The 26,054-nt window shown below is 38.9% G+C and overlaps 1 protein-coding gene across 1 annotated transcript in view; it reads left to right on the forward strand.

Moving 5' to 3' along the window:
- Positions 1–3,952: 3,952 nt before the first annotated feature.
- VAPA (VAMP associated protein A) overlaps positions 3,953–26,054 on the forward strand; it is a 53,846-nt gene continuing 31,744 nt past the window's right edge. The window contains exon 1 of the mRNA XM_007948912.1: positions 3,953–4,031. Coding sequence (XP_007947103.1) covers positions 3,953–4,031 — 79 coding nt within the window. The remainder of the gene's footprint in view (positions 4,032–26,054) is intronic.

The raw sequence follows: 26,054 nt of genomic DNA on the forward strand, positions 1-26,054 counted from the left end.
AAGAACTGAGGACAAAATCAAGCCTGGAGTTGCAATATTGAAAGATTCTAATAGGCAAAATATTGAATGATGCAGGAAACTTCAAAACATCAGATGGAAGGAATACATAGAGTCACTGTACCAAAAAGAATTGGTCGATGTTCATCTATTTCAGGAGGTGGCATATGATCAAGAACCAATGAAATTAAAGGAAGAGGTTGAAGCTGCACTGAAGGAATTGGTGAGAAAGAAGGCACCATTGACGGAATACCCATTGAGATGTTCCGACAAATAGATACCACGCTGGAGGCATGGTCTATCCTAATGTAATGGAGGCATTACTCATCTATCCCAAGAAATCTGGAAGACAGCTACCTGGCTAACCAACTGGAAGAGATCCATATTTGTACCAATTTCAAAGAAAGGTGATCTGACAGGGTGTGGAAATTATTAAACAATATCATTAATATCGTATGCAAGTAAATTTTTGCTGAAGATAATTAAAAAACAATTGTAGCAGTATATTGACAGGGAACTTCCAGAAATGGAAAGTAGGTTCAGAAGAGGAAGTGGAAAGAGGGATATTGTTGCTGATGTCAGATGGATCTTGGCTGAAAACAAAGAATACCAACCAGAAAGATGTTTACTTGTGTTTTATTGACTATGCAAAAGCATTCAACTATGTTGATCATAACAATTTATGGGTAACCTTGAGAAGAATGGGAATTCCACAACACTTAATTGTGCTCATGAGGAACCTGTACATAGACCAGGATGCTGCCATTTGAACAGAACAAGAGGATACTGCATGGTTCAAAATCAGGAAGGGTGTATATCAGGACTGTATCCTTTCACTATACTTATTCAATCTGTATGCTGAACAAATAATCTGGGAAGCTGAACTATATGAAGAAAAACACAGCATGAGGATTGGAGGAAGACTCATTAACAACCTGTGATATGCAGACGACACAACTTTGCTTGCTGAAATTGAAGATGACTTGAAGCAGTTACTGATGAAGATTAAGGACTACAGTCTGCAGTATGGATTGCACCTCAAAATAAAGAAAACAAAAATCCTCACAACTGGACTAATAAGCAGCATCACGATAAATGGAGAAAAGATTGAAGTTGTCAAAGATTTCATGTTACTTGATTCCACAGTCAACACCAATAGAAGCAGCAGTCAAGAAATCAGATGACATATTGCACTGGGCAAATGTGCTACAAAAGACCCTTTAAAATGCTGAAGAGCAAAGATATCTCTTTGAAGACTAAGGTGTGCCTAATCCAAGCCATGGTATTTTCATTTGCCTCACATGCATGCGAAAGCTGGACAATGAACAAGGAAGACTGAAGAAGAGTTGATGCTTTGGAGTTGTGGTGTTGGTGTAGAATAGCATAGTGCCTAAGGCATTTGACTGCTAACCAGAAGGCTGGTGGTTCAAACCCACCAGCCACTCCTCAGAAGGAAGGCTGGGCAATCTACTTCCATAGAGATATTGCCTCGGAAACCCAAGGAGGGGTCGTTTTGAGTCAGATCTGGCTGGACGGTAGTGTGTAAGTAGTGCATTATTTGATGAGGAGTAGATGGTTCAGGAGGGCTCTGAGTCATTATTAATAAAATGTTCTAAAATAGTAACAGTTGCTAGTGCATTGCTAGAATATCAGATATTTAAATTATAGATTTTTAAGACTATGCCTATATGATTTTAAAGCAATATTGACAAGAGAAAAAATATTGATTCCAATGATGGATGACTTAAATTGGCAGAAGTTCTTAATGATGCAGTCTGGGAAACTAGGATACATTTAATTGGGGTGTTTCATGGAACATGTAGGTAGATGAGAAATTATTGTCCCATAAGGGAGTGCCTGGAAACCTCCTTGGCATGGTGTGTCTGCTAGTTGGCTATGTGTATACTGGGGATTCCCAAATATTTTCTGGTAACAGAGGAGTCCATTCAGTTGTGGAGAGGGTAGGACCCAGTTCAGCAAATGCTCTCATTCTCTTGGGTGACTTATCATTGGTTTAGAGGTACCACCAAAGACCAAACCAAACCAAACCAAACTCACTGCCATTGAGTAATCCGGCTCATAGCGACCCCTCCTTGGGTTTCCGAGGCAGTCTTGCTGTCTTGCCCAACCTTCCTTCTGAGGAGTGGCTGGTGAGTTTGAACTGCCAGCCTTCTGGTTAGCAGTGCCTTAGGCACTATGCCACCAGAGCTCCCTGAGAGGTACCAAGGCAGGCAAAACATTGGAGTTAGTGATGGCTTTTGGAGTTGTCAATCTACAACCAAACATGCATGGGACACCATCCTGTGGTATGATTGTCAAACACAATCTTTTTTTTTTTTTTTTTAAATCTTAAATCCTCTTGTGGTAAATTTTGTGAATAAAAAGATAAATTGAGGACATGCTTTTCAAACTGTTAAAGCACTGCCATCCTTCTAGCGTCTTCATGGCTGAAACGATATTTCTGCTGTGGGATACAATCAGTCTTCTGTGATTGAAGGCTAGCTATTTTCCAGAGCTCTTCCTTGAAGCCCTGATACCTGGATTGCACATGAAATCTTGGACTTTGTGCCTGTGTTTATATTTCGGTTCCACTTGTTTACTTTTTTTTTTTTCTGGACTGCTCCTTCATGCCCTTTGCTTTATGGTGCTCCTTGTGGATTTAAATCCAAGTTGCACCATAAAGCTTATTTATAGCACATTCTTTGTTTCATTTGATGTTCCTGTCTCCACTGCTATGGCAGTTGGTTGAAAATTTGTCAGCAACTTTGCTGCTGGGATTTGTTTGTTTATTTGCTTCAGTAGTAAACCAGCTATCCTCGTGATGCAGATGGAATTCCTTCCTAACATGTGAACTTGACAACTGCTTTTGGTTTGGGTCTCTCATTAATCAAAACTGGAGCGTAGAACCACCGCAAATGAATTGAGCGTTGTAGAGTTTGACTTTATTTCTAGTTTAGCACGTATGCCTTGTCTCATTTCCCCCAACAACGTCCCTCCTTAAATGAGGCATATTTCCTCATCTCATTTTGCAACACTGGAGGGAATTCAGAAAGCAGGAGGTTTACCAAAAAAGATGGATAGCTTTGGAGAGCAAACTGATAAATTCTGGCCTGTTTTCTACAGGGTAGGTTTCTATGTTTCTACTCAGGGGTCCCCGGCTCAATCCCCAAACATTTTCGTTTTTCCTTTTTATCGCAGATAAGATTCTGAGAGCCACAATGAGTGTCAGAACGCCTCATCCCATTCATCTCAGCCGAACCTCCGTTTCCTTCCCGCCCATAGGTAGCGGCTACTACAGTTCCCGCTAAGCACCAAGAGTGCTGCAAAGAGCCAGGCCCTCACTTGTGCTCCGCCCTGGCGTGGGGGCATGCTGGGAGTTGTAGTTCAAGGGCGACTCCGGCTATGCCTTTTTCCTTATATTAGGCATTACCACATGGATGATGCTAATGCTCTGCCAGAGAAAGATCTCTTGTTTCGTAATCGAAGCTAAACACGACAGAGGAACGTCCTTCCCTGCGGTGCGCACAGCGTCCTTCCCGCGAGGCTGAGTCCCGCCCTTGTCCACACCCGTTCCCTTGACAGCTGGGCTCGCTCCGAGTGGCGGCCGCGGCCGGGAGCGCGCAGGCGCACCAGCACTTCGCCGCACTAGGCCCCGACTTAGGGCCCTGCGCGGGGGCGCGTACGTAGGCACGCAGCAGCGTCACGTGGGCGCCGAGGATCGCAGTGCGCGCGGCCGCGGCGGCGGGTGTGGGGTTGAGTCAGTTGTGAGACCCGGAGCTGCTGACCCACAGAGCAGCCGGACAGACAGGCGACAAATCAGCGGGCGGAAGCGAGCTCGGGGCCGTGAGCCTGGCCCCGTCCTCGAGTCGGTCCGCAGCCAGGCGCCCGCCGTCGTCCCCCGCCCCCACCAGCAAACCGCCGCCGCGGGCGCGCCCCCGTCCTGCGCTCCTCTCAGATGGCGTCCGCCTCCGGGGCCATGGCGAAGCACGAGCAGATCCTGGTCCTCGACCCGCCCACAGACCTCAAATTTAAAGGTAGGCAGGAAGAGGGCACCACCGACCCTCTGGAGGGCCAACGGGTTACTCTTCCCAGTGGCGCGCACTGTAGGTATTATGTGGAGCGCAGGGTGGGTGCTGAGGGAAATGTCGGCGGGCCTGACCCTCCCCCACGCGCAAGCACTTAAATTTCCAGGCTTCTTCCTCGTCGCCCTTCCTCCAATCTCCTCTCCCCTCCCGCCTGACACTCACTCTTCAGCGCGCGCGCGGGCGGTGGGCGGGGAGGCGGTCGAGGGCCGGGCCGGGACCTGGCGCCGCCGCCGCCATCTTGGCCCCGGGAGCGCCGCCTTGGTATTTTGTCTGTGGGCCTTTTCGCGGCATTGGGCGCCCCTGGCCCAGTTCTTGGTTACCGAGTGCCAACTGGCTTTAGCTTTGAGGGGCTAGTGGGTGGTGACCTTAAAGCGTGTGTTGTCGGATGTGATTGAAAGCGAGGACCCGGAGGTGGCGCATGCTGCATCGCCGCCTGCTTTTGGACTGTCAGGACTTGTGGGAGGCGAGCGAGTGTTGTTGCAGCTCCTTGGCTTGGTGCTGGAGGAGAACCATCCTGTCCCGGCCCTAGGAGGGAGCTGGGTGGGGTCAGATATTTTTAATTGAGTTCATAATTTGGCTGTTCTGTGTATCGAACGCCAGAGGTAGCCGTGAAGTCTCCTGGTTATCACTTACTTGGTTAGATTGGCCGGGGCTAAAGCGTTCTGCGTCAGCCTGAGTATTGATAGTACTAGATTAATAGTGGTAGATCTTCCTGTTCTCATGTGATATTTCAGTTTGCTGTCCACCTAGAGCAGACTTGACTTTTGTTCTTGTTTAGCATTTTAACTTAGTTTTTTTTGCTGCGGAATCTTCAGTGTTTGTGACTTGTCTTTAGGTTTGCAGATTCCCAACAAACTCCGAAAAGGCCAATAAGGTGTCACTAAGCTCTGGAACTTCGTTGACCTATTTTGTAGCAATATCTGTGATAAATTTACTAACTTCGTGATTCTTGAGGAATTTAGGTGCTGTTCGACCCGTTTGCTTTTCGATATGTAGTATACTTTAGCTAAGAGAATGAAATTGAATAGGCTTTTTATTGGTGGGGTTGGGTTGGGGTGGCGAGAATATGTAAAGACTCTGAAGATCTTGAAGAAAACCGGTTTCTTCCTATCTTAGTTAAACGTTAAGTAAATTATCTTTTGGAAGCTAACTTCTCTTGTATTTCAATTTCTGTAGCTATGGTGAGAACAATTTCTGTGGTATTCCAGTGTTAAAAGACAAAAATGACATCCTTTATTGCTGTTTAAGATTGAGTAGGAAAAAAAAAAGGATTGTTTTCCATAGGAAAATTTTCAAATACTATTAGTAATTTTTTTCTTTTAGTATCATACTTTGGTATTAAGAGAGTCGGATTGCATAAGTATTTTGCAAGCTTTTTAGTACATTTGCGTATTTCTTTCTATTGGAATCGTGAGCAGCTTGTTTGGTAAGGAGTTACTTTAAGGCAACTCTTACACATTTTGAAGTGCCATGAGTGCATTTTATTGTGGCAAGTTTAGATGTACTGCGTGATTTTACATAATTAGAGCTGGTGGAAAAATAACCTGGAGATTTTGAAATTACTTAACTCAAATAGCCATTGTTTTAATTTGAAGGAATTTTAATGTACACCTTTATGATAGTATTTCGTTTTTACCTTTTGAGAGCCTCAGTTTACAAAGGAAATTTCCTCTACTGCATAATCATGTGTATATTGCGGTTAGGAAATTAGAAGCCATTAAAATCAGTTTTAGGTCAGGAAACTCACTAGAGAAGTTGTGATGTTGCCATAGTAAGAAACTAATCATAGTGGAGAAGCAGATTTAAAAAAAAACAAAATCAAAACCGTGTACAACTTATCTATATACTTCACTTATTTTGAACATTGAAAATTTTAGCTGTGATTCAGAACTGTTTAGTTTGTGCTGTCAATGAAAGTAATTCACAAGACCCACTTTTTAAAAGTTTGGGCATCAATGATTATATTTTTGTTGTGGGATTTTTTTTTTTTTTTAAGCATTGAAAAGTATATTAAAGGGGTAAACATTCAGTTAGGCCATTTATTTAATGAACACTTAAGAATTTTGTGTCATTGCTGTACATGTAGTCCACTATTTACTTCCTATTAGAGTTGGGAACCACACTTCACTACCACTGTCTTTTTTTTTATTCTTAGCAATAGGTACTACATACAATATTGGAGCATGTAATTTTTGCTGCAGTTATCAGATACAATGTTTATTATCAGATGTAATGTTTCCAACCCCCAAAGACAAAGACTGGATTTATAAATCTTTATAAATCCAGATACTGATAATAAAAGACAATGAAAACTTTATTAAAAATTAAATGTCCGACTTAATGTCAAAACAAATTTAAAAAAGTAGTCGTCACTATGGAATCCCATTGTAAGTTGGGGACTACCCTGTATTTCATTAAAGGTATCTAACAGTGAGTTACTCATTCAACAGGTATCAATCTATATTTGAGGATTCAGTGGTAAGCAAAGTGGAGAAACTACTCACAGAGGTAGTTCATAATGTACTGAGGAATGCAAACAAACAGTAAAATGTGTTAGATTTGATCTTGCCCTTGAGGAATCCTAGGACTAAACCAAAAAAAAAAAAAAAAAACCTCATCGACTCATTGAGTCACTGCCATCGACTCATTGAGTCGATTCCAACCTACAGCGACCCCCTTTGGGTTTCTGAGGTGGTAAATCTTTATGGAAGTAGATAGCCCGGTCTTCCGCGGAGTGGCTGGTGGGTTTGAACTGCCAACGTTCTGGTTAGCAGTCAAATGCCTTAGGCACTATGCTACCAGAGCTCCCTTCCCAGGACTTGTTATGTGTCCTGGAGTCGGACCCGACTTATAGAGACCCCTCCTTGGGTTGCCAAGGCAGTATCACTACGGAAATAGATTGCCCAACCTTCCTTCCGAGGAGTGGCTGGTGGGTTTGAACCGCCAGCCTTCTGGTTAGCAGTCAGGTGCCTTAGGCACTATTCTACCAGAGCGCCTGTTTAGTAAGAGCAATTGTAAAAGGCACACATATGACAGGCTCAGACATCTATGAAGAAAGGAGTCCCCATTACTTTAGGAAGCCAGTTTTCAGTTGAGTGGGAAGTTGGAAAGAAGTTCAGTAAACTCAGTGATTTGAGAGGAGGATGGCTATCATATGCTTTAATGTCCAAAAGGTGGTGGTTTGCTTTGGTGTAAAAGTGAAGGTAATGGGTTGGGAGAGAGAGAAGGGGTATGATGAATCAGGAGGTGACTTTGGAGTCATTTGATTCCTTAATGTTGTGTTTTTAATCAAAGGAAAATAGTTTGTTTTGATGGAAACTTCTCTGCGTTCAAATGCACGGTTCCACACCAAGTAAGGAGACTGATACAGAAAAAACAGTCTACTTGGGCTTCTTAGTTTGATGATGATAATAAAATTAACAACACTGATTTGTCCTAAATCACCTGTAATTCTTAGTTTAAGTGAAAATCTATTAGAAGACAGTTTTACAAAGTTCTTTGCCATTTTATAGTAGGTTTATTTTAAATACTTTGATTCTGCATTTGACTAAGATAGTTTCTTTTGGAGTTACCTACCCATTTAATTATTATGAGATTGAGTGGTGAGTTTTCTGTTAGAGGCTTAACACAATTGTCTTGATATGAATTACCAGCTCTGTGCACAATTTTGGAGAAGCCAATACCAGTTTATTTCATTTTCCATATATTTCAACATTTTATTCAGTATTTTACTATATTACATTTGTATACAATTGTTAATGTATGAAAGGTGCTCTTACAATGGTGTAATAAATTCTGAAGTAAATCTTTTATTGAATAAGTAAAGAAAAGATACTTTCAAATTCTGTTTAAACACTGGCAGGGATTTGACTTAAAATCCAGATTTGAGATTTGGTATTGTATGTGAGAGAAAATTCATTTGTTACTAATTTTTTTTTCTTATTCTGTAATTTCTTACTGTATTTTTATTTTTCCTACTTATTAGCAGTTTTAGAGGAGATTGTGAGGAAGAAAGTTTAGAAAATGCTAAAATAAATTCTGAATATATCATTCCTCCTAATCAGGAGAGAGGAAAGTAGATCAGAATCAGTGTGTTGAAGGTGGCTCATAGCAATAACAAATTAGTAAAGAAAAATAAGTTCTTTTAGGGACCAAGGGCTCTATGATGTCAGTGTCAACCAGAGCATCTTTGAAAAGCAGCACATCTCTTAAGAAGCAGCACAAGTGAGAATTAGAATATCCCTGCTTTTGCTGGATATGTGGCCACTTTTTAGGTTTTTCCTGTTTCACAGTGGCTACACAAACCTCTGGGGGTGATTCTACCCCTCCCAAAAAAGCAAAACAAAAGGAACATGTACTTATTATCCCTCCATTCCTTAAAAGCTTGTAGTAACTCTTGAGTGCCTGCAGGATAAAAGTCGTAATTTTCTTAGTACAGCATATAAGCCCTTCTGTGATGGGCTGCTGCTTCTTTTAATACCTGTTCTTCTGTACACATCCATATTTTCTTCCCTGAGAAAGAAAAACCCTTCTCATACCCAAAATTATTTGTTCCTCCATTTTTGTTGGTGGAGGTAAAATTCCTTCTGGCATATATTTAGACCATGTTCCATCAGATATTTTTTACTCTCATGTCTTAAACCACTGACTTACAGAATTTAACATATAAACACACCAACGTCTTTCATTTCAACAAACAAACAAAATACTTCTTGATTCCCCAGTACCTAGCGTATGTCCCTTCCCGTCCTTCACTTCTTTTGCATTCAGAGTTGGAAATGTAGCCCATGTACACTGACTCCAGTTCCTCCTCTTTACTGGCTTGCTTCTCAGTCTACTGTATGTAGTCCTGTTTCTGTCCTCACTGCTTAGTAAAAAAACTGCTCTTAGTAAGATTTCCGGTGACTCGATTGCCAACTTCATGGATCATTTTTTAATTTCGTCTTATTTGATCCTCTTTGGCACTTGACGTTATTTGATAGTTCTTGATCTCTGTGAACTTGTTCAGTCTCATTGTATTGAGGGCTCCCTTTTTAGTTTTTTGCATATGTTGTTACATACCCTTATCTGTATTTTATTTCAGACACATTAGAACACACATTGACCACTTACTATCTGGATTTGGGTGTTCTTTAGGCATGTAAACTCAGTGTATCCCAAACTGGTTTCCAAATACCTAAATCTATTCCCGTATTTTTACTTTTTTTCTTCTTCCAGTGCCATCACGATTAGTCATGCCAGGAACATTCTGCACAGCTAGTAATTAAAATCTGTTTCATCTCACAAAGATATTTCTTGACTCTCATCTTTAATCCATTTTGATTTCTAAATTCCTTTATTTTTATAAGTGCTGAGTGTAACACAATCCTTGTTTTCATGGGGACAATTGTAATGGGAGAAACAGACACTAATAGAATAAATGTAGCTATGAAGAGGTGTATGTGGTGTTATGAGAATGTAAAGTGGGGGACTTTGATCTTTGGTCAGGAAAGGCTGTCACAATTGAGCTAAGATTCCAAAGATGAAAAGTTATCTAGGTGAAGAAGAGAGGAAAACACAATAGGAACAGCATGTCCAAAGATCCCGTGGGAGGGCACATTTACAAGACAGTCAGTGTGACTGTAGTATGAAATACAGCTGAGGAGTATGGTGCTGATTTAGTAGGTTAAGTTAGTCCTGTTTTTATTGTAAGCCACTGAAGGATTTTAAGTGGGGGGATGGTAAAGGTAGAGGGACTAGAATAACATCACATTTGTGTTTAAAAATTATAATTCTGGAAGTAAGATATTAGGGGGAAGATCATCTGGGCTGCTGCAGTACTTTAGGCAAGAGATGACTGCTTGGACTGAAGTATGATATTGGAGATGGAGAAAAGTAAGAAGGTAAATCACTGGAACTCTAGTGCAGTTAGAAGGTAGTGTCATGGATGTTTCTTAGATTTCTGGCTTATGTAACTGGAGGAATGGTGGTGCTATTCACGGAGCTCTGAAACACTGGAGGGCTGGATTAGGACCAAACTGTGTTTCATTTGGGAGGTTTGTGGGACAGGCTGAGGAGTTGTGGTGGTGTAGTGGTTAAAGCATTCAGCTGTTAACCAAAAGATCGGTGGTTTGAACCCACCAGCTGCTTCAGGGGAGAAAGATGAGACAATCTGCTTCTATGTAGGGTTGCTAATAAGTCAGAATCAACTTGATGGCAGTTGGTTTTGGTTTGGTGGTTCCGGCTAGGAGGAAAATCATGATCTCATTAGATAGGTTACAAAACAAAACAAGTCACCAAATGCACTGCCATGGAGTTGGAGCCTACTCATAGCGACCCCTACTTGGGTTTCTGAGGCAGTACCACTGCGGAAGTAGACTGCCTCCCTGGGTTTCTGAGGCAATATGACTATGGAAGTAGACTGCCCAACCTTCCTTCTGAGGAGTGGCTGGTGGGTTTGAACTGCCAGCCTTCAGGTTAGCAGTCAAATGCCTTGGGCACTATGCCACCAGAGCTCCCCTAGATATGTTAGGTATGTCTAATTAATTAGAATATCTTTAGGGCCTTTCAAGATATTAATGAGGAGGTTATCAAGTAGACATTTGGTTATATGGATGTTTTACTCAAGGATAAGTCTAGGCTTTGGATAGTTTTCTTACTGCAGATGATTATCTTCTCTCTTTTCTCTGCTAGTCACCAAACTCATCTCGCACTCTCCAGCGTGTCTCTCTTCAGCCCATTCCCCACACTTCTGTTAGAGCTATCCTTTGGAAAATGCAAATCTGATTTTGCTCCCTTGGTTAAAGAACCAGTAATGTTTTTCCATTACTTCCTTGAAAAATTTCTCAACCACTGCCTGTCTCCTCAGCCTACCATTTCATATCTGTCACGTAGTTGCCAGTTCAGGAATTACTTCTCTTATAGAAACTACAAGTAGATGGTATATCCATAACTAATTTTATGTATAGTAATATCATCATAAAAATGAATTACATAAAAAAACACTTTCTTATGAAGTTTTGTTTCTGCAAGTTGATCACTGCCTTCTTCATACCACTATCTTATAACACTTGCCACAATATATAGTATTTGTTTATTTTTCTCCCCTAATCTACACTGTGAATTACTTGAGGATATATCTGTTTCTTTTATCTTTGCATCCATAGTAACAAGATCCGGCATAGAATTATTGCCCAACAAACATTGAGTTGATTGACTTTAAATAGTAAGACTCAGGGATTTCTTTAGTTCTCATGTTTTCATTCTTTAGCTATTCCCTTTTGGGTTTTTCATCTGCTTTTCCCAGCTAGTTGCGTTTTCAATATTTTGTAGATCTAGAAAAGGGACGGTGGTGTATTTTGTAAAGAGCTGACTAACTCTAGGAAAATTGTCTTTGTGCGTCAACTTACATCTGTACAATGAAAGATAGGTATAGGTGATTTCTTGTGTACTGTTTAGGACCTAAAGGTTTGTGATTATATGACAGTTGAGTATGAAAAGAAAATGCAATTTTTTTCTTTGAAGTAGAAATGATACTGATAAGGAAGTGGGGAGACTTGATTGGATTTCATAAGTTATTCAAAGTTTGATGTTTTGTGATCAATTGTGTCGGTAATTTTGTGATTCAATTGTTGTTGTTTGCTGTCGAGTCGGCTCCGACTCATAGCGACCCCTCCTTGGGTTTCCGAGGCAGTAGTGGTACCAAATTACAGTGAAACTATATCTAGTTATAGTGAAACTAAGTTCTAGTGAAAAGGACACCATATTTGGTAAAGGAGAAAGTCATCAGAAAATTAGGGAAACCCTCTGTGAGATTGTCACAATGGCTTCAACAGTGGGCTCAAATATGTCAACTATTGTGAGGATGGAGCAGGACCAGGCAGTGTTTCATTCTGTTATATACAGAAGGTTGCCGTTAACAACAATGACAAAGTTCCTTTCTAATTTACTTAAATAAGATCTTTCTTAACTATGCAGAGGTAGTCTGTGAGTAGGGAGAAGCTTTCAGCCTCAGAATGCACCTTTTTATTTTCTCAGGGGAACTTCCTGATCCCTCTTTCTTATTTTATACCTTACTTTGACAGACCCCTCAGTGAAGTCTTACCTATTTTCCAGGGGAGATAGGAAGATCTTAGTTTCTAAACAGCCATAAAAAATTATTTAGAAAGAAAATTAAATACAGGCTTTCTGGGTGACTAAAATTATGAGAACTTTCAAAATTCATGAGACAGTGATTCTCTGTATGCTTAAATCTGTTGTTGTTGTGGTTATGTGCCTTGGAGTTGCACCTGACTCATAGCAACCTCTCCTTGAGTTTCCAAGGTGTTACTATGGAAGTAGGTTGCCCCTTCTTCCTTCTGAGGAGTGGCTGGTGGGTTTGAACCACCAGACTTCTGGTTAGCAGTCAGGTGCCTTAGGCACTACACTACCAGAGCTCCTAGGCTTAAATCTCCTACCTTCAATATACTTAAATTTAATACTTATTAACATTTTACCATATTTGCTTAGTATTTTATTTGCTACAGTATTTTAAAACACATCCTAGATACTGTAACATTTCCTTCTAAGTGCTTGAACTTGCATTTCTAACAAAAATAAAAAGGGACATGTTCTTTACATAATCATGATACTACCATTTAATAAAACCAAAAATAATTTCTATATGTCTTCTAATATTTAGTTGTTAGAATTTTCCCAAATTGAATCTCCTATATTTTTCATTTGGTTTGTTCAGTCTGTGTTGTGTTGTATTTGGTTGTCATGGATCTAACTCCCCCAATCCCCCCATCACCACCCACAAAAACAAAACATTTGCCATTGAGTGATTCTGACTCATGGCAGCCCCATGTGTTGCAGAGAACTGTATTCTATAAGATTTTCAAAGCTGTAGTAACCTTATGGAAGCAGATTACCAGACCTTTCTTCAGGGGTGCTGGGTGGGTCAAACGACTAACCGTTGGATTAGTAGTTGAGCACTTAACTGTTTGCCACCCCAGCTACCATGTATCTGAGTTTTCTTATTTTGAAAAGTACTTTTCCTGCCTCTTTTGAAATTATAGACTTGTTGAAAAGACCAATCAGAGTGTCCAGTAAGAGGGTTTCATAGTCTAGATACGTGTGATACATACTTCCTATAAATTCCATTAGAGCTAAGGACTTGATTACATCATGTTTTAATATTTTTGATAAAATTACGTCATTGTGTGTTCCCAATATCTGGTTGCCCCACTTTTAGTGATAATGTGTTGATGGATGGTATCAAGCCTTATCTCTCCATTTAAAAGTTGATAAATAGGAGACTGTTTACAGAATATGTACAGAGAAAAAAAGAGTGGTAAGAACAATGTTAGTAGTCAGCTCTGTTTTAGGGTTAGGGTGTTTTGTTTTTATATTTTCACTTTTCTCTGTTTTCAATAATTCTGTAATGAACTTGCAATATTTTTTTATACTAAGAAAAAAACTTACTTAAAATTAGTTAAACGTGATATCTTTGAGAGATTGCATGACAAGTCTAATTTGTCCATTTTATGTGTATTATGTTTTTTATTTTTCATTAATCATTTAAGCCTTTTTATGCAGTCTGAAATCTCTTTTTTTTGTAGTAAGGTTAGGTATATAAATGTAAATAGAAAACAAATCTTATTTATAACCATTTTGTAACAGTTCACAAAAGAAAGTATGTAAAGATTAATAGAGAACTATTTTGACCTGAAAATAAATCTGACTTTTAACTGTCCTGTAATAGTTTACAAATCATAACTGTATAGAAATTTAAGTTTCATTGAGGGTCAGTTGATTGTCCCTTGTGAGAAGTGTGATAGATTTGTTTTGCATTATTTGCTCTGTCTACAGTTTTATTTCTCTGCGATTAGCCCCTGCCTATAGGTTATATAAAAGGAGCTGGGTATGTCTAAGTAGCCAGATTAGGATCCCACTTCTCTCCCCAGACAGTTCTGCTTGGTTCAGTGATGGACACCTGATGGAAGCACAGCCTGCACATATGCTGATGCCTAGCCTTTAAACAGTTAATGAATTTGAGTATTAAATACTCAGGGACTGGCAGGAGAGTGGCATAAATCAGGGCCCCTAAATTTGCCTCTTTTTCTTTGATGATCATTATAGTTTTAAGTTTTGTATTAGGTCTTTGATCCATCTTGAGTTAGTTTTTATGTGTGGTTTGAGGTATGGATCCTGTTTCATTTTTCTGCAATTGGATATTCAGTTTTGCCAGCACCATTTGTTAAAGGTACTATTTGTTCCCCATTTAATGGGTTTCAGCCTTTTGTCAAAGATATCAGTCCATAGGTGGATGGATCTATTTCTGGGTTCCCAATTCTGTCCCATTGGTTTATGTGTATGTCATTTTACCAGTACCAGTCTCTTTTGACTACCATGGCTGTATAGTAGGTTTTGGGATCATAGAGTGTAAGGCCTCCTACTTTTTCTTTTTTAGTAGGAGCTCTGGTGGCATAGTGCCTAAGGCATTTGACTGCTAACGAGGAGGCTGGCGGTTCAAACCCACCAGCCACTCCTGGGAAGAAACATTGGGCAGTCTACTTCCATATTGATACCTCTTCAGAAACCCAAGTAGGGGTTGCTATGAGTCGGATCCAGCTCGATAACAGAGTTTTTTTTGGTTAGTTGCTCATCCGTAGTCTCTTTGGTTTCCATATAAAGTTGATGATTAATTATTAACTCCTGTCCTACCTTTCTAGCTTTTAAAAATAAAACTGTTTAGGTATGAACCATGCTTTACTAATGATCTAAAAGTATTTGTATCTTTTTCTTTTTTAATAAAGATGTTAAGTAGCATGCACATTTAATGTTGAATCTTCAACATCGACAGTGTTCTTTTTCACAAACTTCTTTTCTTACACTAATACTTTTTTAATGCTATTTATTTTTTTCTGTTGAAAAATGCACACAGCAGAACATACACCATTTTAGCAGTTTCTGCATATGCCAGAGTGACATATTGATTACATTGTTCGAGTTGTGCAACTGTCTCATTCTTCTGAGTTGTTTTCCTCCTCTGTTAACATAAATTCACTGCTCCTAAGGTTCTTATCTAATTTTTCAAGTTAGTGTTGTCAACTTGATTCCATAATAGGTAGTTTTTAAAAGAGCTTAGTGCTGAAGGAAAGCATTTTACTTAACTAGTTAAAAGAAACTGTTGTTTGGTTTTAAGAAGACTTAAGGGTATATTTTTGGTTTAAGGTTTAAAGATTGTCTCGGCAGTAGTTTCAGGGCTTCATCCAACCTTCATGGTCTGTTTGTTGTACCTTGGTGGCCTGTGTGTTGCTGTGAGGCTAGAGGCTATGTCACCAGTATTTCAGATACCGACATTGTCACCCATGGTGGACAGGCTCAGCAGATCTGGACTAAGACAAACTCAGAAAAAGGAAGGGACTATCCATTTCTCAAATAATTGGCCAGTGAAAACCTTATGAATAGGAACTCTAGAGTCCATGAAAATTTGAAAGTCTGTTCTGCTTTTCATTCTTTTGAGCAGGCTGCTTCTACAGAATCTTTGATCCAAATGTTCAGTAATGGTAGCTGGGCACCATCACTTCTTGTCTTATGGCAAAGGAGACAGTTGTTTGTGGAGGCAGTTAGACTCACATTCTTCATCTTCCTTCTGTTTCTGTCTCTGCTGCTTCTCTTGCTCCAGGTGAATAGAGACCAATTGTTGTGCTTTTGGATGGCAAGCTTTTAAGACCCCAGGTACTACATAACACACTAGGAGGTAGAACCAAAACTAAACCAAACTCACTGCCATCGAGTCGAATCTGACTCATAGCGACCCCTCCTTGGGTTTCTGAGGCAGTATCTCTATGGAAGTAGATTGCCCAACCTTCCTTCCGAGGAGTGGCTGGTGAGTTTGAACCTTCAGCCTTCTGGTTAGCAGTCAGATACCTTAGGCACTATGCCACAGAAGCACTAAATATGTTATTAGGCCAGTTAACTAGGATGCCACATGAAACCATAACTCTAAATCTCTAAACCAAGAAACCAAATTCCATGATGTTTTTTTAGTTGTGCATAAGCAGCCTCAGCAGCTACTCTTTTTGTTGATTTTTTAAATGTGCCTGTCATGCAACTTTTGCCATTTCAGCTTTTCACAGATATACAACTTACTGACAATTACAATAATCACTTGTGCAGCTCTACCCTCAATCAATGCAATATTTCCATCATCAAACCCACCAGCCACTTCGTGGGAGAAAGATGAGGCAGTCTGCTTAGTAAAGATGTACAGCCTTGGGAACCCTATGGTGGGGCAGTTCTTTGTCCTGTAGTATTGCTGTGAGTTGGAATGATGGCAGTGGGCTTGGGTTTTTTGGTATCTTTAATATAGAAGACCTTTAATTAAGGCAGCAAGTATGTAACATCAGTTATAATGCCACATAATTTGAGAGCTAAGAAGAATCTTAGATGTTATTTTTTCTATTAAATTCAAAAATGATGAGTGTTGGAACAATTTAAAGTGATTTGCCAAAGGTTAATCACCCAGTCAGTCATATCTGATCTGCCTCTAATTCTGTATATTTTAAAAAATCATAGCACAATATTAATAGCAGTAACAGTTCCCGTTCCACTTTCACAGGAATGAAGAGAATAATTGTTTTAACCTTTAATTTAGGTGTTTTATGTGAAAGTGATGCATGAGTGTAACTGTATGTCCGAAAAATGCTGTGCTGTTAGAAGGTGGCACAAAAGAAGTAAAAAGATGTGGTCCCTGCCTGTTAGTAACTTCTAACTATGACTTAAAGCTGCTAGAGTTGGGAAAACTCCCTTTTTAGAACAGCTGGACACTGCTGTCTTAAGTGATTTTGGACATTCTTCATGATACATGATTATATAAAATAAACAGGCAATGAAACAGAATAATTAAAGCTTTTCTTAAATGTAGAGGCTTAAATACAATACCAAAGATAATTGCATTAATCTCAAGATAATTACTTTAGTAATTCTGTTAGTAAAACCGCCTATAATGGCAGTATTTTAGTACTTTATTAACTGAATCTTCTTGAGTGGGACTAAGACTCAATTTATTTTTCCAGAAAGTAGTACTCAATTGTATATAATACTGTACAATATATAAATACTTGTATGGTAACATTTTTTCAGTACCGTTTAGCCAGGCGTTGTTATAGCTGCTAAGAATACCTTATATTCACGTCTGAGATTTTAATGTGTTTGAACAAAATGTATAGAAAAAGTAAATAAATCGAGGTGCTTAACTTTAAATGAAAAGTTTTAGGGCTTTCTTGGATATAAAATGTTTAAATATTTCTCAGTGTTGGTACTGATTTCAGAAAATGTTCAGTGTTAACCTATGAGATTAAGGAAAATACAATATCCATGAAAATATTACCGTATGTTACTGATTAAACTACAGTTTCATGCTTTAATGCTATAGAAATCTACCTGGAATGCTTAATGAAATATAGCTAGGTGTATGTAGTTCAGTGACATTGATAACATTGCAACCATTACCTAAATGTTTCCAGATTTTTTCATCACCCTTAATAAGCCTTGTGCCTCCTATTCATTGCTTTTTAGTTGTATTCATTTGTATAGTAGTTTTACTTTTCTGAGTTGGAGTTGACTTATCTGTGAAATGGTGGTAATATCTACCATATGGGATTGTTATGAGAATTAAATAGCATAATTCATGCAAAGCTCATGATAGCAAATGAGGCCATTAAATGTTTGTTACTGTAAAAACTTCGATTGTTGCTAGTTTTACTACTACTATTACAGTTGCTAATGGTGTGACTATTACTGTGAAAATTCTTAGTCGTTAATTTCTATATGGTATATATTTCACATGTATGATTACTTTCAGTTAATATAGTGTGACACATAATCAATAACCCTTTTGTAACTGGGAAACTAGTTAATAAACTGGTACATTTATTAATACGCTAAAACTTGTGGAGACTTACTGAAGTAATCATTGCCTGTATTGCTGCAGTTATTGGAGTTGAACATAAAGCTTTCCTCACTAGGTTTTTTCCTTTTCAACTCTAATAAAGAAGGGGAAGCAAATTGAAGAAATAGAGCTATAGTAGTTGGAATAAATTATTTATGAAGACCTTGAGTTAAGCCATAGCATTTGAGATAAAACTTGTTATATTCTTTTGTTCTTGCATGCTGATGAAAAGAAATAACATGTGACCATTCAGTCATACATCAATACAGATACATGTATTGAACAGCTTCTATGACGTTACCAAACCAAAATCAAACTTACTGCCATTGAGTTGGATCCGACTCATACTGAACCCCTCCTTGGGTTTCCGAGGCAGTGTCACTACAGAACTATGACTTTAAGGTCTGTATTATTTGCTCCAGTCTGAGAATTGAATATTTCTTCTCAAGGAGCTTAGAGTCTAGTTGGGTGGTATAAGACATGTACATAAATAGTATGTAATAGAAAGAAGTACCATGAGAAGGGGTATATAGGTTATGTGCCCTGTGAATTGTATGTTAACCTATGTTGTCATCAAATATTTATTCTTCTTTTCATTGCACTTCCTGCTGTTACCCATCCAGATGTCACTCATCCTGCACTTCATAGCCTGGAACTCAAAAAGACCTGTCAAGAACTGAAAGGTCTGAAATTGTAGCCTGCCATAGTTTTATGGGGGCTGGAAGAAAACATGAGTCAAAGGACTTTATTATTCACAGCATGCATAAAGCCTGAACTTCATATTGGTGTTGGTTTCCCTTGACCCCTGAAGTTCCATGGGGGTAACAGAGGAATTCAAGTGGATGCTGTACGTGTAATAGAGAAGAACCTTGATTTTAGGGAACCTGGATACAGGCAATCCCAGATATAAAACAGGATTCTCTCCCTCATATGTCGGTTCTGGCTTGTGTCCTTTTTTTTTTTAAATTTTTCATTACAGTGTCTTTATAAATCCAATCTATATTTGTCTTTAGGGGTTGGCATGAGAATAATAACATAAGCATATTACACGCTGCAACATTGTATGTTGTACATATCACTAATGATAAGTTTTTTTTTTTAAAAGTCATGTCAGTTTTTTGTAACTTGAATATGTTGTAAGCCGGGGAATACTTGTATTTCATAGTGGACTCCATGGAAACCTGTCTGACATTTGTTTCTGGAGAGAGTCCTTACCTTTATTATTGTTGTTGTTGTTATGTGCCGTCGAGTCGGCCCCGACTCATAGCGACCCCTCCTTGGGTTTCCGAGGCAGTATCACTACGGAAGTAGGATTGCCCAACCTTCCTTCCGAGGAGTGGCTGGTGGGTTTGAACCGCCAGCCGTCTGGTTAGCAGGCAAGTGTCTTAGCCACTATGCTACCAGAGCTCCCTACCTTTATTATACTGGACAAACCTTCTCTTTCCTGAAGAGGTAGATATTTTTTCTTCCAAGACTATTCATAGTTTAATACATCCTTGAAAAGATATAGTCTGGAATAAAAACAAGCTGTTACCTCTGCTCACAAAACGTGTGGAAATGCTGGAGACCTGTGGAGAGTTGTCTCCCAACTGGTCTCTGAAGTAGCTAGCCTAAATGAGTATCTCAGAATTCATGAATGAATTCTAATGAAGTTTTCTGATCCCTTGCCTCCTCTGCTTTGCCAGTTAATTCTTAATCTGTGAGGCCTTTTCTGTTTGAAATGCCCCATGCTGTATACTATTGCTTATCTTGAATTAAACTTTGCAACTGAACTCAGCTTGGCATTTCAAGAAAACATTATCAGTAGTTCACATAATAATAGGGATAATGATAACCATTTAAAATTTTTGTTGTTACTGATTCCACTTTTAGTTATTTTTAGCTTAGTATGGGGTTCCTTTTAAGATGGGGGAGTTTGGATATCAAATGTCCCACTATTTAAAAGAAAATCCTTCCTTTAAAGTTAAAATTTTAGATATAGAGCATGAATATAAAGGGCATTTCATGCTGGAAAAGTATTTTTAGGCAAAGGAGACAGACCATTTCTACTGGGGACTTCTTTCTGGGTCAGCTATCCTAAACTTAAAACGTTTTTGAAATAGCAGGTTTCAGGTTTTTTAGCTCATGCATCAAAATGCCATTAAAATATTCCTGAAATGTTAGTTGTTGGTAGATTCTGTAGAGTCAGTTTCTACTCACTGACCCTGTGTGACAGTGGAACTGCTCGGCTATAATTTTTACAGGAGCAGATCACCTGGTCTCCCTCCTGCAGACCCATTGGGTGAGTTCAAACTGCTAAGCAGCTGAGTGCTTAACCGCCTGGACTCTTTCCTAAATTGTTTAAAGTGGATATATACAAAATGTCAAAAAATTAGGATTGACTGCCATCTTTACTATGGGGTTGAAGACCTTCAATTAAGGCAGTAAGTAAAGTCAATCATAATGGCACATGATTATTCCCAGAACTTTTTCTTTAACTGTGGTCAATTTATATATAACATAACATTGGCTATGTCAGTATTCTTTTTACGTACAATTCAGTCATGTTGTGTTGATCACATTGTGCAGCCATCACCACTAAGTTGCCTCTAAATTTTTCCATCACTGTCAACAGAAGCTCAGTGTCCCCTAAAACAGTGAGCTCCCTTTACTTCCCAACCTGTCCAGACTTTTTCACACTCTCTCTCTCTCTCTCACTGCCGTCAAGTTGGATCCAACTCATAGTGACCCCTTCTTGGGTTTCGGAGGCGGTATCACTATAGAAGTAGATTGCCCAGTCTTCCTTCCAACAGGGGCCACATTTCTGTATGTTAGATTTCTGCCTGATTTTAAGAATTTGGGGCTGGGAATAGTATTTTGGCTTATTAGCAATGACAGTTGCAATGGAGTTAGGATAGATTACCTAGTGGCAGAAAATGTTACAGCAATTTAGGAGAAGCCTTGCAATTAAAAGAGTTACTTTGATTGTAAAATAGGGTAATTAAGGTTTGTGTCAGCTTGGTTGGGCCATGATTTTGAGTGGTTAGACAGCTACATGATGAGACTGCATGGTATAATCACCTCCATGGTGGAGTCTGCTGTGAGCAAATTAATCTGTTAATCAGTTGAAGGAGAGTTGCCTTCCAAGTGTGGCCTGTTTCCAGTATGGAAAGAAAGGATCCTGCATTTGGTTCAGTCTTCATCTCTAGTTCCTGGACTTGAATCAGTGGCCAACTGTGTTGCCTGACAATCTTGGGATTGTTGCCATCACACCGTATTCATCAACGATCTGCCATTTTACCTGCTGATCTTGGATTCATCAGCCTTAGCAGCCAGCAGCTGTGTGAGACAGAAGACACCTCTGCCTTGCTCCAGTGGTCCTGGAAGGCAGAGTTGAACTAAAGGTCAAGGAGTTTCTGCACAGCCCCTAGAGCTGGCCCTTGGAAATCGGACTTCTACACTCCTAAACTGTAAGAGAATAACTTTCTTTTTGTTGAAGCCGTCCACTTGTGGTATTTCTGTATAGTAGCACTAGAGAACTAAGACACAGGTGTTTTTTTTTTGTTTTTTTTGTTTTAAATTTTAATTCAGTAGAAGAATGCAAATAAATGTTACTGCCAAAGGGGCAGGGAGGCCGCACTTTCTGACCTCTGACCCGACTACAGCAAGACTGAATCACTGTCAGTAGCCCAAGGCCAGACATGCTGCCTTCCTCCAGCCCTGACACCAACCGTTCATCCTGCAGCACCCACCGCCTCTCTCCTGGGTTTGATAATTTTCTGCCGTGGCTACGAAGAACTCACAGATTATGGGTTTATTAGGAAGGCTACAGGCTACAATTCAAGTTCAGGAACATGCTCAGTTTCTCAGCCAGCTGCCTCTCAGCCGACATTCTCTCTCCCAGCAGCGAATGTCTCTTGTGTCTTTCCCAGCAGCGAGAGATTGCTTCTGCCTCCTGGAGGGCTCCTTTTAAACTTGGCGGAGTGGCCAAACTAACCCAGTCGCAACGTCACAATTCTATATACCTGAGAGAGAGAACTTCCCAGAAAATCCTGCTCCTCCCAGCAGAAATACCCCAGGTGGATAACTTTAACGATCAGCAGCTACTCAGTTACTCATGTCAAATTCCACCTCTGTTTCCAAAGTCTTATGGCTAGAAAAGCCACACACACTATGTGGTTTACTACATCGCAGTGACCTATATTATGTGGGTTTTTCAGTTAAATTGGATCTCTAACATGTGAAGAATGTGTTAATGCTTGACAATGCCTGTGATCAGTGAGAATTAGACTTCACGATCAGATAATTTTAAAATGGAATATTTTAACAATTGTTTGTAAATGTTAACCTAAGTTTTCATATTGGGCAAATATCAGGCTTTTCCTCATTCTTAGGCATTAAATTTTAGAGATCCAAAACATGAGTATTTGTTTACTACATAAATTGCTTCACATGTTCTTTTTTCTCATCAAAACTGCTATTTTTGTTGGGTGTTTTAGTTATTTAGATTACGTCAGGTATCAGCTTTTTTAAAATTTGTTTTGCAATAAAGGAAAAATGTGCTCAGTTCAAAAAAAGTATTAAAAAGTACTCTCATGTGATCACTACTCGGTACAAGGAATAGAACTTTTGACTTTTATGGTAACCACTTTTTTATCTTAATAGTTCTGCTGCCCAAGATTGGGAAGGATAAGCTTTCAATTAATAAGACAAGAGATTGTTAGTGTAACATAGTGGTTCTTAAACCCAGTGCCTCATTCTTATATTTCATATTTTGTAATGCCTCCTTTACTATCCTGAAATGAAATTTATATATAAAATTGCCAGTATATATAAGAAACATTTTAAATATAATGCCTTACCTGTAACATAAAGGATAAATAAAGTAATTTCATAATACGACTTTTAGTATGTAAGTGTTCGGGTATGATTACATTAGGTGACGTAATGAAGTAGTCAGATGATGTGTGTTGATAGGATCATGTGAATGTGGTACCTAATAATGGCTGCTGATGGATACAGATGTGTTGTGTTGGTGATTCTAGTACCATGAGTGGCAGTGCTTTTGGTAGAATAATTTTCTGAAATAGTAAACTCACCTTTTAAAGTTTTAAGCAAAAGACAGATTTTTTTGTTTTACACAACAGATATATTTCTGGAAAATTCACTGTATATTAAAACTGCAACATTGTCTTTAAGTGTAAAATGAAGCTGGGTACCAGGCTCATATAATTAATTATAAAGGGATTTTTCACCAATATGAATTTCTAGAAGGATATTTGAAAACTTGGCAGGATGGGAACATAATTGTGTGAATTTACCCTAACATCCTCTTTCTCGTCCAATAGTAGTGCCACCCAAATGTAATGCCCAACATAAAATCCCTTTGTGGGGCAGCATCACCTTGGGATTATTTAGCATTCTGTTTGTGGTTCATTTTATAATTTACATAACTTATTACCTCTCTTTTGAGGATCTGTAGAGGTAGAAGATTTCGTCATGTCTTTTTAACCAGCAGGCTTCAGGGAGTTGATGAACAACTTTTCCCCAACCTACTTACTTCACTCTTACCCTACCAAAAGGTTAAATGTAAAATTTTTGTGATTATGTGCCCTATGTGTTTTAATGGGGTGTTAGGATATAACTTCCATCAGTCTCTCAAAGGGTTCTGTGACCACAAAAGGTGGAGCACAAGTTTTTTCCCAGATTATAAATCTGGTTATGGTTACCAGTACTTGATACTACTCCATTTTAACCAGGATAATGGGCTCAGATTCAAAACTGTCTGCCGGTAGCAACCTTTATGGAGAGGCTTGGTCCGAGGCACACAGTGTGGAGCAAATGAATCTCAACTTCATTTGTTAAGTGGGTTTGTGATAGGTAACATGTCTGTCTTTGTTTCCTAATGCTGCTAACAGAAATACCGCAAATGAATTGTTTAACAGGAATTTATTCTCTTACACTTGCAGGAGGCTAAGTCCAAATTCAGTGTTGGCTCTAGGGGCTGGGGGAAGGCCCCTTGACCTTGGGCTTCAGCTCTGCCTCTTACTCCAGAACCATTGGAACTAGAAGCATTTCCTAACTCCCTAACTCAGGCAGCTGCTGGCTGCTAAGGCTGATGAACCCAAGATCAGCAGGCAACACAGCAGGCCACTGGTTAAGATTAGGAACTGGAGATGAAGATTTGGCCAAATGTAGGATCCAGATGTGCCAAAAGCTAGAGACCTTCTTTAAAGCTTCTCCTTACATACTGGAAGCAGGCCACACCCCAAAGATAACTACTTAGCTACTCATAGCAGATTGCACGATGGAGGTGCTTACAGTCTTTTCATGGGGTATAACTATCCAGCTGTCCATGGATTTGAGTAAAACCATGGCCCAGCCAGGTTGGCACACAGTGTTAATTAACTACCACAGTATCCATTAAGAATTTCGTTTTAATTAGTAGATTTTTTGTTTTGACATACTATCTTAATCTTCAGATAGCTTTTGCATTTTTATGTCTAGAAAGACCAGAATCTATTACTGGAGATTCATAAGTTCCGGGCTGTATCCTAACATTTAAGTACTATTTCAGAATTCATATAATTCTTGTGGAGTTTATTGATGAAAATTGACATGTGGCCATTTTATTAAAAGTCAGTTTTGAAAAAAATCAGTTATTTTACCTTATATTGGATAATTGATGCTTTCCTCTAAAATTGAGAATTTTAAAAAATTGTGTTATGAAAATATAAGATTGTTCAAAATTAAAATTTTGTGAAAATTTTCTTTTGTTATGTTATTAAGTGAATTTTTCTTTTTATCTATGCTTGCTGTAGTGTTACATTGCTAGTTGAAATGTTGTTGTTGTGTGCCGTCGATTTGGCCCCGGCTCATAGCGACCCCTCCTTGGGTTTTCTAGGCAGTATCACTACAGAAGTAGATTGCCCCATCTTCCTTCTGAGGAGTGGCTGGTGGGTTTGAACCGCTAGTTGAAATAGTCCTATGAAAATTTATACATATTTTAAATTGTCTGTAGTAATTCATGGGCTTTGAGAATGTTAAGAAATGGAATCATTGTCTTTAAGACTCCTAATTTTATCAGTTTTTAAAATGCTTCTCCAGCCATTTTGTGATTAATGTAGCAAAATGGACAGAGTTAGATTTTCTTCTTTACTCTCAGATGTCATTTATAAAGTAGAGTTAGCTTGTCAACAGATAATAAATATAAGCAATTGAAGCAGCAGAGGGTTTAAAATAATCTACAAATCAGATGATTAACTTGACTATGTAGTTAAAATGTTCAAAAGATCATGCAACATTTTTTTAAACCCATGTATACCTCTTGTTTTAGATGGTTATTTTACATTAAAATGCTTTCTTTAATTCTTTCTCTGCCTTTATGTGCTTTCTTAAAGTTTCCTTTAATTCTGTCTCCTCTCTTTCCTCCCAGTGTTAAATATTTATTTCTTAGGAAATAGTTTACAACTCACATTTTTAGGCATAGGATAAAATCATTTTGCTTCTTAGGACTTGAAACAAGTATATTTTAATGGCCTTGCCTTTTCTTCTAGTTACCTACCATATTAGGCAGATGTGTTTGATTTCATCTACTGTACTCTTTCTAATACCTGTTTTTGTTTGATTGTACAGGCTTACCTCATTTTATTGTGCTTTGCTGACATTGTATTTTTGTTTATTTAACAAATTAAAGGTTTGTGGCAACGCTGCATTGAGCAAGTCTGTCGGTGTCATGTTGCTAACAGCATGTGCTCACTTCATGTCTGTATCACGGTTTGGTCATTCTCAAATATTTCAAACTTTTTCATAATGTGGTTGCATACTTAATAGCCTACAAACCAAAAAACAAACCCACTGCCATTGAGTTGATTTTGACGCATAACGACCCCCATTGTGTTTCTAAGGTGGTAAATCTTTATGGAAGTAGATTGCTCCATCTTCCTTCTGCAGAGCAGCTGGTGTTTTTGCACCACCAACCTTCTGGTTAGTAGTCAGATGCATTAGACACAGAGCCACTAGAGCTCCTTAGGAGACATCAGTATAATGTAAACATATATATATATATATATATA

Source organism: Orycteropus afer, unplaced genomic scaffold (assembly GCF_000298275.1).
Source record: "Orycteropus afer afer isolate SDZICR_OR568_19922 unplaced genomic scaffold, OryAfe1.0 scaffold00232, whole genome shotgun sequence".
Lineage (NCBI taxonomy): Eukaryota > Metazoa > Chordata > Mammalia > Tubulidentata > Orycteropodidae > Orycteropus > Orycteropus afer.